At 52.1% G+C, this 11,269-nt stretch overlaps 2 protein-coding genes across 4 annotated transcripts in view; both read left to right on the plus strand.

Moving 5' to 3' along the window:
* The window catches only part of Cnpy3 (canopy FGF signaling regulator 3), a 16,667-nt gene extending 12,760 nt beyond the window's left edge, over positions 1 to 3,907 (plus strand). For all 3 annotated transcript variants that reach the window (XM_026785664.1, XM_005359726.3, XM_026785662.1), the window contains 3 exons: positions 1,883 to 2,005; positions 2,476 to 2,593; positions 2,873 to 3,907. In XM_026785664.1, the coding sequence (XP_026641465.1) occupies positions 1,883 to 2,005; positions 2,476 to 2,593; positions 2,873 to 3,087 (456 nt within the window). In that variant the 3' untranslated portion in view covers positions 3,088 to 3,907. The remainder of the gene's footprint in view (positions 1 to 1,882; positions 2,006 to 2,475; positions 2,594 to 2,872) is intronic.
* Positions 3,908 to 10,002: 6,095 nt separating this feature from the next.
* LOC102000440 (glycine N-methyltransferase) overlaps positions 10,003 to 11,269 on the plus strand; it is a 3,759-nt gene continuing 2,492 nt past the window's right edge. The window contains exon 1 of the mRNA XM_005359727.1: positions 10,003 to 10,233. Within this exon, the coding sequence (XP_005359784.1) occupies positions 10,028 to 10,233 (206 nt within the window). The 5' untranslated portion in view covers positions 10,003 to 10,027. The remainder of the gene's footprint in view (positions 10,234 to 11,269) is intronic.

Here is an 11,269-nt window from a genome sequence, read left to right on the forward strand (position 1 = left end):
GACCAGCAGCAGTCTCTGCCTGGGACTGGCTGCTCCCAGGGCCTGCTGTCTGCCGCCACATGGCCCGCTACCATCGTTTGGGACCTACAGCATTTTTGCTGCCTACTGCCGCGCGGATCTTGCAGCATTTTTTAAAAAAGAATAACACCCAGCGCCCCATAAAGACAGATGCAGTAGGATGTGCCTGTGGGCCCAGGGTTTGGCCTTCACAATGGCCCTGTCTCAAAACAGGGCTGAAGGGAAGCAGCAGCCAGGGTGGCTCTCCGTCTCCATGCGCACATCCACAGCGTGCACAGAGACTAAAAACAGCTAAATGCTGGCTGAGCATTTGGTGCTATAGGACAGCATCTTCAACGTTTTTCAGAGTTGGTTTATATTTTGATTTTGTAGTCATAAATGCCGAGAGCTTCTGCTTTATGTACATATGTATCTAGCATGCAGGAGTTTGTGTAGAGCCATTTAAGAACATTGGAATTCTATCTTCAAACCAAGTCTGCGATTTTACTGAATGCTTTTTATGAAATTCTGGTCATGCCTATGAAACTCTAACAGCAGTTTTGATTTATCTGTTTGTTTATTGTGAGGCAGAGTCTCTCTACAGAGGCAGAACTTTTCTTTTGTCCCAACCGTCTGATCCCAGATAATCACACAGAAGCTTATATTAGTTACAAAGTGTTTGACCTTTAGCTCAGGCTTATCACTAACTAGCTTTTTTTTTTTTTTTTTTTTTGTTTTTTGGGAAAGGGTTTTTTTTTGGCTTTGGAGCCTTCCTGGAACTAGCTCTTGTAGACCAGGCTGGTCTCGAACTCACAGAGATCCGCCTGCCTCTGCCTCCCGAGTGCTGGGATTAAAGGCGTGCGCCACCACCGCCCGGCACTAACTAGCTTTTACAACTTAAATTAATTCATTTTATTAATCTATATTTTGCCACATGGCTCATGGCTTTACCTGGTGACTGGCTTGTTTCTCTCAACTCCACACTTCTTTCTGTATTTTTAGTTTGGCTTTCCCACCTAGCCTTATTCTGCCTTGCTATAGGACAAATTAGCTTTACTATCAACCAATGATAGTGATATATAGTCACAGAGTACAGAAGGATTATCTCACAGCACTGTGTAGCTCTCAGGCTGACCTGGAGATCACTATGTAAACCAGGCTAGCCTTCAACTCCTGCTTCTGTCTCCCAAGCGCTGGGACTTATTTTTATTTTTGTTTTTTAACTTTTAGACAAGGTCTCACTATATAGCCCTCTCTGGCCTAGAATTTACTGTGTAGACCAGGGTGGCTCTGAACTCACAGAGATCTATCTGCCTCTTATCTCTGTTTCTGAGATCCTGGGATTAAAGGTGTGAGCTACCACTCCCAGCCTCAAACTGCAATTAAAAAGAAAACCAAACATTGTGACATAAAATAAAATATGTATTTGGTGCTTGTAGGATAAACAGTGGTGATAGGGAAATATCTGAAGTCTTTATTTTCCAGAATTAAACCATTTTGTTTGCATAATAGTGTCCAGCTACATTGAAGGGGTGGAGCCAAGGATACCTTATTTCCTGGGAAAAAAAGCAACAGTAGCCAGCTTTGAGCACATAGCGGTAAGGGAGGTCAGGATCTTTGAGCACACAGCGGTGAGGGCAGTCAGGATATTTGAGCACACAGCGGTGAGGGCAGGTCAGGATCTTTGAGCACACAGCAGTGAGGGCAGGTCAGGATTTGTGTAGTAGGGGGTGGTGGAAGGCCAGCCTGAAAGAGGGAGAGAGGTCAGGGTCAAGGGCAAGAAGCCCTGGACAGATGGACATCTTTGACTCAGGTTCTCAGACACCATAGAGAAGATGGTGGGAGGTAGATGGCGCTGCATCTGGTATCTGGTCGCCTCTTCCAGGGCATGTCGGAAACCTTTGAGACGCTGCACAACCTGGTCCACAAAGGTGTCAAGGTGGTGATGGACATCCCCTATGAACTGTGGAACGAGACTTCTGCTGAGGTGGCTGACCTCAAGAAGCAGGTAAGACCTTGAGCCTGCCACACTCAGTGGGGTGGGTAGGGCCAGCTCTGCCCTGAGAAAGGCTACCAAGAGCCATTTCTTTATCTATCTATCCTTCCTACCTACCTACCTTCCCGTCCATCCATCCATCCATCCATCCATCCATCCATCCATCCATCCATCCATCCATCCATCCATCTATTGGAGATAGGTTCTCACTATGTAGCCCTGGCTACATAGTGGAACTTACTGTGTAAAACAGGCTGGGCACAAACTCACAGAAACATACCTGCATCTGCCTCTGCCTCTGCCTTGAGAATACTGGGGTTAAAGGTGTACGCCACCATTTCTGGCACCTTTTTACTTCTGCCTCAGTTTCCTCAGGCGAGTCATACCTGCCTGCCTATCTCTCCGTGGGTCATGGTGTAGCCAGGGGCCCAGGAGAGAGTTGGGTGTCTGCGCTTTCCCAGTTCCTGGTGCTTGCTTCACAGTGCGACGTGCTGGTGGAAGAGTTTGAAGAGGTGATTGAGGACTGGTACAGAAACCACCAGGAGGAAGACCTGACTGAGTTCCTCTGTGCCAACCACGTGCTGAAGGGCAAGGACACCAGTGAGTGAGGGGCGCAGGGCAGTGTCTCCCTCTGGGAAATGAGTAGCATAGGGTGGGAAAGAGGCATCTTGCCTCAGGAAGCTTGGTGAGGGGAGGAGAGGAGACGGGAGGGGAGGGGAGGTGAGGGCTGCAGGCTCAGGAACAGGAGCAGTGAGCCCGGTAACCCCAGTGATGTGGAGATGGGCGAGAGGCGCCCGCTGTAGTTGTCCTCCTAGCAGCTCCCCTCCAGGGCCGCTCACCAGCAAACTGCTCCTGAGACCCTTCTGCACCTTTTCTCAGGTTGCCTGGCAGAGCGATGGTCTGGCAAGAAGGGGGACATAGCCTCCTTGGGAGGGAAGAAATCGAAGAAGAAGCGCGGTAGGGTCAAGGGCTCCGGTGACAGCAGCAAGCAGAGGAAGGAATTGAGGAGCCTGGAGGGGGATGCCAGCCCCGAGGAGGAGGAAGGTGTGCAGAAGGCGTCCCCACTCCCACATAGCCCCCCTGATGAGCTGTGAGCCCAACTTCATGTCCTTGAATCAAGACCCCTGACTTCAAAGCTGAAGAGTATGGGACACAGTTCCAGCAAGGAGGCTACTGTCCAGCTTCAGGTCTCTGACCTTGACTGTGCCTCTTCCTGCCCTGAGCAACAGCAAGAAGTGGACTGAGACCCCACCCCCAAAGGGAAGAGGGGGAGGTATGCAGAAGGCAGCTCTCTCTCTACACAGCCCTCCTCATGAGCTCTGGGTCCAACCCAGCATCCCCAAACTGAGCCCCCTGACCGTGAGGCTGAAGAACACAAGGCACATACCATGACTCCTCCAGCGTCAGGTCTCCGACTCACCTGCACCCTCTTCACCAGGATGAGCACGGCCCCAGGAAGGACTTAGCGCAGTGTGGCAGCCAGCCCTGCCTCTTCATCCACCAACCATTCTCTTCTGTGGGTCCTTCGTCAGGACATGACTTTCAGAACTTTCAGGATGAGCTCAGCGGTGTGGCACAAGGGGCTGGGCGCCAGAGCTCCAGCTCCTGCAGAGCAGGTGGAGAGGGCACCCCCTTGACCCCCAGAGAAGCAAGACTGCAGCTGCAGCGGCTCCCTCACTCCCGAGGACTCTGGTCCCTGGGTCCTCTTCAGCCTTCAGTGTTCCCTTGTTGCTCTTTTCTGCCTGTGCCCCCAGTCCTGGGGCAGGGAAAGTGGCACTGCTGCCACCCTTATTGGATGCCAGTTACTAGGAGGAGCGGGTGCTGAAAATGCCCAGGGTTGGTTTGGGTTAGAGCAGTGGTTCTCAACCTTCCTGACGCTGCGACCCTTTAATACAGTTCCTCACGTTCTGGTGACCCCCCCCATCCATAAAATTATTTTTATTGCTACTGTCTAACTGTAAATTTGCTACTTTTATGAATCTGATTTCTGGAGATAGAGGTTTGTCAAAGGGGTCACGACCCACGGTCGAGAACTGCCAGGTTAAAAGTAGGTGGCATGGGTGAGGCCGAGCCTGGGCTGACCCTGTCTCCCCGCTGACCCTCACGCAGCAGCTGCCATGGTGCCATGGGTGAGGCCGAGCCTGGGCTGACCCTGTCTCCCCGCTGACCCTCACGCAGCAGCTGCCATGCTTCCCAGGGCCTTTCCCACTTGTCTGTGGTGCCTCCTGTGTCCTGGGCACCTGGCTGCCCTCCTTCCCTCCCTCTCTACCCCAAGGCTTTGCTGTCCGTTGTGTAAAGAGCATTCACGTCACCACCAGCTCCCGCCCCTCCTGCCGCATTTCAGCCTTGCCTGTTTTGAACTTTGCTCCCTAATTGATGACATTTGGTCCCTCTGGGTTGTACCTGGGCACTCAGTCCCCTAACAAGGCCTAGTTAAGCCCTGCTCCCCCAGACAGAGAGGAATTGGAGGGCTGCCCTCTAGGGAGAGCACCTTTGACTCTGTCCTGAGACCCAGGATGGAACATGGTCAAGGTTGCAGGTGTTGACAGCTGTGTGAGCAGTCACTCTCAGCTTTAGGGCAGTGAGTTCCTGTAGTGTGTGTTCTTGCAGTGTGCGTTCCTGCAGTGTGCATTCCTCAAGTGTGCGTTCCTGCAGTGTGCATTCCTCAAGTGTGCGTTCCTCAAGTGTGCGTTCTGAGTGAAGATGGGCTCAGCCAGTGAACCTAAGGCCGTCCTATTACTAAGTAGTAGAGCCAGGGGCTCAGACTCCAAGATCATTTTCCAGTGCCCACAGCTACCAAGGCTTCCTTCCATACCTGGCACTCAGAATAATTCATACTGAACTGGTGTGGTTTCTTGGCCTTGACCCAAATACCGAGATGGTTGATCCCAGCAGCTTGGGAGACTGAGGCAGAAAGGTTGCAATTTCAGGTCTTCCTGGGCTACAGAGCTGGTTCCCAGCCAGCCATGGCAACTCAGACCCTATCATGAAAGGGCTGGGAAGACATTTTTAGGTGAAGAGCCTGCTGAGCCCAGAGAAGCCCTGTGTTCAGTTGGGATGGATCAGTGGCAGGGCGCAGGAGGCTCTGGGTTCAATCCACCCCCACACACTCGCAGAAAGTGAGCCCAGAAAGTACCCTCAGAAGGCAGCCCTCAGCAGGAGGCTACTTCTGCAGACTCCATAGTTCTCAAGCAGCTTCTGACTAGGACTCCCTGGGTCTAGAGCAGAGACTCCAGTGTTAAAGCCCCTGGGGGAGGCCCTGTCCTCTGGGCTAGGACACTAGGCTGGAGAGAGAAAGTGCTTTTCATGTTGGGGCCTGGAGCAGGCCTTCTGAGGTCGTCCTGGTTTTGTCAGCCTCCTTTCCATCCCGAGGGGCTGGTGGTCAGGAGATCCCAGGCTAGAGTCAGAACTTGTCCTCGACTTGGCTCTGACCTTAGGGCTTGGGTAGGGAGGAGGGCTGGGGCCCTGGAGTCAGGGAATTCAGCCTCTGACCATCCTGTCATTAACCCACAGCCCTCAGGACATATCTTAATCTGTCCCCGGAGCAGCATCGATTCTAAGAGTACGATGAAGAAAGAGCTATCAATGTCCAGGGGTGTCGGCCCTGCGACCCAATCCTAGTCTGGTCCAGGCGCAAGGGCAGTGGCTAAGGACTGCCGCACTTTGACCTGAGCTCTTTAGGGACTTTTCCCTGCCTCCCAAGGACCTGGTATTGCATCCTCACTGGCTCCCCTGCCACCACCCACCCCAGCAGGCGGACCTGGTCCAGTGTAGACGGGCAAGGGCAGGATCTGGCTGCCCGGGCTGCTCTCCCATTTATAGAAACCTTTCCATTTGGGTGTTGACCACACTTTGAAAACTTGGCTGGAGTTAGGTTGAGGCCCCCCTCAGAAACCTTTGATGAGGGCGGGAGAATGGCCTGAAGTGCCTATTGGGTGGGTCCCCTGGAGACCAGCTGGACTAGGACCCATTAGGGTCCACGCTTCGTGTTTCATGTGTGTGCATGCGTGTGTTCACAGATATCTCCAGCACAGACTGACCTAGGTAGAATTTACTAGCCAAGGCTGGCCCTGAAGTGAACCAGCTGTGTATAAGCATGTGTCATGTCCTTTTTTTCTTCAAGACAGGGTTTCTCTGTAGCTTTGGTGCCTGTCCTGGAACTAGCTCTTGTAGACCAGGCTGGCCTCGAAGTCACAGAGATCTGCCTGCCTCTGCCGAGTGTTGGGATTAAAGGCGTGCGCCACCACCACCCGGCATGTCCTTTTCTTGTGAACCTTAAGGTGAAGCTAGGTGGAGCCCACCCCACACCACCATTTGGAAATAAAGGAGCAGGACTCTAGTGAAGTCACATTGTGTCCAGGGCTTGTCCCCAAAAGTGACCAGCCAGATCCTGACTGCCAGTCCTCAGCGCGAACCCGTTCATTTACTGTGGAGCTGAGGATCAAGCCCAGGGCCTCACCATGCAAGGTTCTACCTCTGGGCTGCATCCCCGGCTTCACTGGCTGTTCTATAGGTAAGACTTCTCCAGCAGCTTTTAACCCTGCCCCCCAGCACCTCCCAGGCCCTCAGACCCACCTGCCCTCCGAAGCATTCTTTTCCCAGGAAGGGGGTGGTGGGAGTAATGGGAGTGTGTGTGTGTACCCTATACCACTTAGCTTTTCAGACTTATCCAGCCGGTCCTTTTGCATGAAGATTGCTCTGGCAAACCCTGGCTACATAGACAGAGTAGGTCTGGTGTGGTGGCACACTCCTTTTATCTCCACGTGGGCAGCAGAGGCAGCTGGGGCTACATTGGGAGAACTGGGCAGCAAGGTGGCTTGGTTTCTCTGCCCTTTAGTTAGCATTTCGCCCCCCTTCTTGTAACTGAGGGAAACCTCAACCTCCTGCCCCACCACATAGATGTGTGCCACCACACCCAGCTCCAAGTTCCACTCTTTAGGCTTCGATTGTCCGTTAACAGATTTGTGCTCATCAGTTTAGAGCCAGCGAATTATTTTCTTTTAGTGTAAGCTCAGTAGCAAACATTTTTTTTGTGAATATGTGTCTTTTAGTGGGGTGTGGCAGTGCATAATCTCAGTGCCTAGGAGACAGAGGCAGGAGCTGCAAGTTCAATACCAGTCTGGGTCAGCCAGCAACAGAGTGAGACTCCCCTCCCCCCCCAAAAAGAGAAAATGCATCTAGTTTTGTGGTTAGATACTTGTAATCCGAGCATTTAGGAAACTGAGGCAGGATTGCCTGGAATTTCAGACCCACCTAGTGAGACCCTGTCTCAGAACAGAATTTAAAAAAACATCTGGGCCGGGCGGTGGTGGTGCACGCCTTTAATCCCAGCACTTGGGAGGCAGAGGCAGGCGGATCTCTGTGAGTTCGAGACCAGCCTGGTCTACAGAGCTAGTTCCAGGACAGGCTCCAAAGCCACAGAGAAACCCTGTCTCGAAAAACCAAAAAAAAAAAAAATAAAAAAACATCTGACACTGGGTTCAATAACATTACTAAATAACCTTCCTGCCCGACGATGGTGGCACACACCTATAATCCCAGCACTCGGGAAGTAGAGACAGGCGGATCTCGGGGAGTTCGAGGCCAGTCTGGTCTATAGAGCTAATTCCTGGACAGACTCCAAAGCTACAGACAAACCCTGTCTCAAAAAGCCAAAAGAAAAAAGAAAAAACCTTCCCACCCCCACAAAAATAATTCCCGACCTCAGAAGTGGTCAGGTGTGCGTTCCTGAAAAGAAAGTACACCAAGTGCTGCTTCCGTTGAGAAGACGAGTCTCGTTTGAGGCGGTGTCTCACCCTGCAGCACGTGCTAGGCTGGAACTCACTCAGCAGGAATTCTGCCTCAACCTCCCAACTCCAGGATTAAAGCCCAAGTCACCGAGTTCAGGTAATTTTTTTTCCTTTCTTGAGTTTTGAGATGTTTCACTTTGTTGCATGGGTGGGCTTTGAACTCCTGAGTTCTCATGATTTCCTGCCTCAGTTGCCTGAGTAGCTGAGACTAAACAGGCGTATACAAGGGGGCCCATCATGAATATAGTCATTTAAGCTGGGTATGGTGGCTCATGCCTATAACCCTAGCATCCAGGAAGCTGAGGCAGGAAGCTTGCTTTCCAAACTAGACTATATAATACCAGGCCAGCTAGAGCTCCATAAGAAGACTTTGTCTAAAATAATGGTTCTCAACTTGTAGGTCACGCCCCTTTGAAGCTAAAGGACCTTTTCAGCTCTCCAGCATATCAGGTACTTACGTTATTATTCATAACAGTAGCATAGTTACAGTTATGAAGTAGCAACGAAATAGTTTTATGGTTGGGGTCACTACAACATGAAGGGTCGCAGCATCAGGAAGATTGAGGAGCACTGGTCTAAAGCAAAGGCCAGCAGGAATGGCTGGACAGGTAAAGGTGCCTGCTACAAAGCCTGGTGACCCCAGTTTCATCTCAGGAACAGCTCTCACATGCGCATGTTGCAGCATGCTTTTTTCAGAACACACAATTTTTTGATTTTTGAGACAGGGTCTCTACATAGCCCTGGCTGTCCTGGAACTCACTCTGTATAGTGAAACCCTGTCTGAAAAAAAACAAAACAAAACAAAACAAAAAAACCCAAATAAACAAAATCCCAAAACAAAACCCACAGGACCTAGGTTCCATATCCCAGCACCCACATGAAGGTAGCTCACAACTGTCTGTAACTCCATTTCCAGGGGATCTGATGGCCTCTTCTGGTTTCCACAGACACACTGACATCTATGCGATCCAAACAACCATACCCATTATAAAAAAGTTAAACAGGGGGCTGGAGAGATGGCTCAGTGGTTGAGAGCACTGACTGCTCTTCCAGAGGACCCGGGTTCAATTCCCAGCACCCACATGGCAGCTCACAACTGTCTGAAGATCAGTTCCAGGGGATCTGACACTTCACACTAATGCACATAAAGTTAAATAAACCATAAAAATATTAAAAAAAAAAAAAAAGTTAAACAGGGACACACAGTTGTGGGTGGTCTTCAGCCCTAGGACTCTCCATGCAGCAGACCGGCTAAGGGAGGAAACCCCTTTGTCGTGTCCCTCCCCTCCCCCCCTGACCAATCTTAAGTGAAGTTGGAAGTGTATGGGCTTGTGGGAGGGGCTTTCTCCGCTTCTGAGTCTGTTGACACATTCTTTCAGAATTTACTTTAGTCCTGCTGGGATCTTGTCCTTGAGAGAGAAGTCTAGGAAACCTGGCTGGCCTAGAATGTGCTAGATGAATCCAATCACCCCTATATTGTGAAGGGAAGCTAGTTAGAGTCAGGGCACCAGGTACCTCCCCTCCTGGTACCCTGGCGTCTCTCCCTGAAGGCACCCCATGGAAGCGGATATGTGTCTCACGTACATCCCCAGGTTGGCCTCCAGCTCCTGCTCATAAATGATCTTTCCATCTCAACCTCACCACACCCAGCATTTAGGAGAGCGCTCGGTATAGCTCAGGGATTGGAAGGCCCAGACTACCTTAGGAGGCCCCTAGCCCGAGAACGGAGTGGGAACTGATGCTGTCACGTAAGAGACACATACTTTCGCGTGGACTCGGCTCTTGCACTTGAATGGGTAGATCGGCATCTCTCCCAGAGACTTTTCCCATCACGCTGACAAAGTGACCCTCTTTCAGAGTGGTGGTCCTTCAGTGGACAGTAATGGGATACCCTCCTGTACTGGACGAGATCTAATTCTGCTTTGCCCGGATTCCAAGGGCTTCTTCCCTTTCCCACTTGGGTAGGGATGGAGTGGGCTCTCATTGATCTACTCTCTCTCGGCTTCTCCTAGCTCTTGGCCGCTGAGCTGCGTTCCATGTGTTCTGTATTACTAGGGGAAAAACCAGGTCCAGGATTGCCTGACTGAGCCATCCCCATTGCGGAGGCAGCCTGGCTCAGGTCCCAGGGCTCAGGGCCCAGCAGGGGCGTGTCCCCGCTCTCACCTGCCATTGGCCAGGTAGGGCTGCCCTGCCTAAGGGGCTATAAGAGCCAAGCTCGAGGCCTGAGAGCCAGGCGCAGGTCAGGATGGTGGACAGCATTTACCGTACCCGCTCCCTGGGGGTGGCGGCAGAAGGGCTCCCGGACCAGTATGCGGACGGGGAGGCCGCACGTGTGTGGCAGCTGTACATCGGGGACACCCGCAGCCGCACCGCAGAGTACAAGACCTGGCTGCTTGGGCTGCTGCGCCAGCATGGTTGCCATCGGGTGCTGGACGTGGCCTGTGGCACAGGGTGAGTCCAAACGAGCTGAGTCCTGGCTTGGCCAGGACTGCTGTACCGCAGGAAGGCCAGTGGGGGCAGCCTTTGCGGGCTGGAGTCCGGAGTCCCCTGCCCATGGGGTGGAATGGGCATGGTGGGGCATTACCGGACAGTGTGGGGAGGGGGCGGAGAAGACTCGGCCCAGGGCGAGGATGTGAGCAGAGAAGGGTTCATGGACAGAACAAAAGCCGGGACTTCGAGTCAAGCTGAATCCTCGGCCCTAAGGTTGTTCCTCCTGTGACGGCCTCCCTCGGGCAGTGTGAACAGAACATTTGTGCCTTGTTTGCACAGCCAAGTGCTGTGCCAAGAGTTTGGGTACATGTGTTTCAAATCGTAACAAAAACCCATGAGGTAAGTAGTGATTTTGTTCAATTGGTACTAAGGAGACTCATTCCCGAGAAGTAAAGGCCAGCATTTGGTGGCGCAAACACAGACCAGGACAGTTAGTGTCTGGTCCAAATTCCAGCTCAGGGCAGGACACACACCGCCTCCTCTCGATGAGTTACTTTATTTCCAGGAGTCTCAGTATGCCTAGTTCTCAAACATGCATCTGTGGAGTGCCTGGCTCCCACTGTCCCGGAGGAAACTACTCAGCGACTAGGAGAGCCCACTACTTTTGCGAAGCCAGGTGTTCGGTTCCTCGCCTGTATCAGGTGGTTCCCAATAGCGGGCAACTCCATTCCAGGAGGATTAAATGTCCTCTTCTGACCTTGGAGGGCACTGCACTCAACACGCACACAGGCTGACATAATTAAAATTGAAGCCAGGCAGTAGTTCCAGCCTTTAATCCCAGCACTCTGGAGGCAGAGGCAGGTGGATCTCTGCGAGTTTGAGGTCAGCCTGGTCTACAGAGCAAATTCCAGGACAGCAACTCAGAGCCAGAGGTGCAACACAGAGAAATCATGTCTTGGGGCGGGGGTGTGTGTCTAAATTTAAATTTAAAAAGTATTGCTGCGCCGGGTGGTGGTGGCGCACGCCTTTAATCCCAGCACTCGGGAGGCAGAGGCAG

Source organism: Microtus ochrogaster, linkage group LG2, assembly GCF_000317375.1.
Source record: "Microtus ochrogaster isolate Prairie Vole_2 linkage group LG2, MicOch1.0, whole genome shotgun sequence".
NCBI classification, from domain to species: Eukaryota; Metazoa; Chordata; class Mammalia; order Rodentia; family Cricetidae; genus Microtus; species Microtus ochrogaster.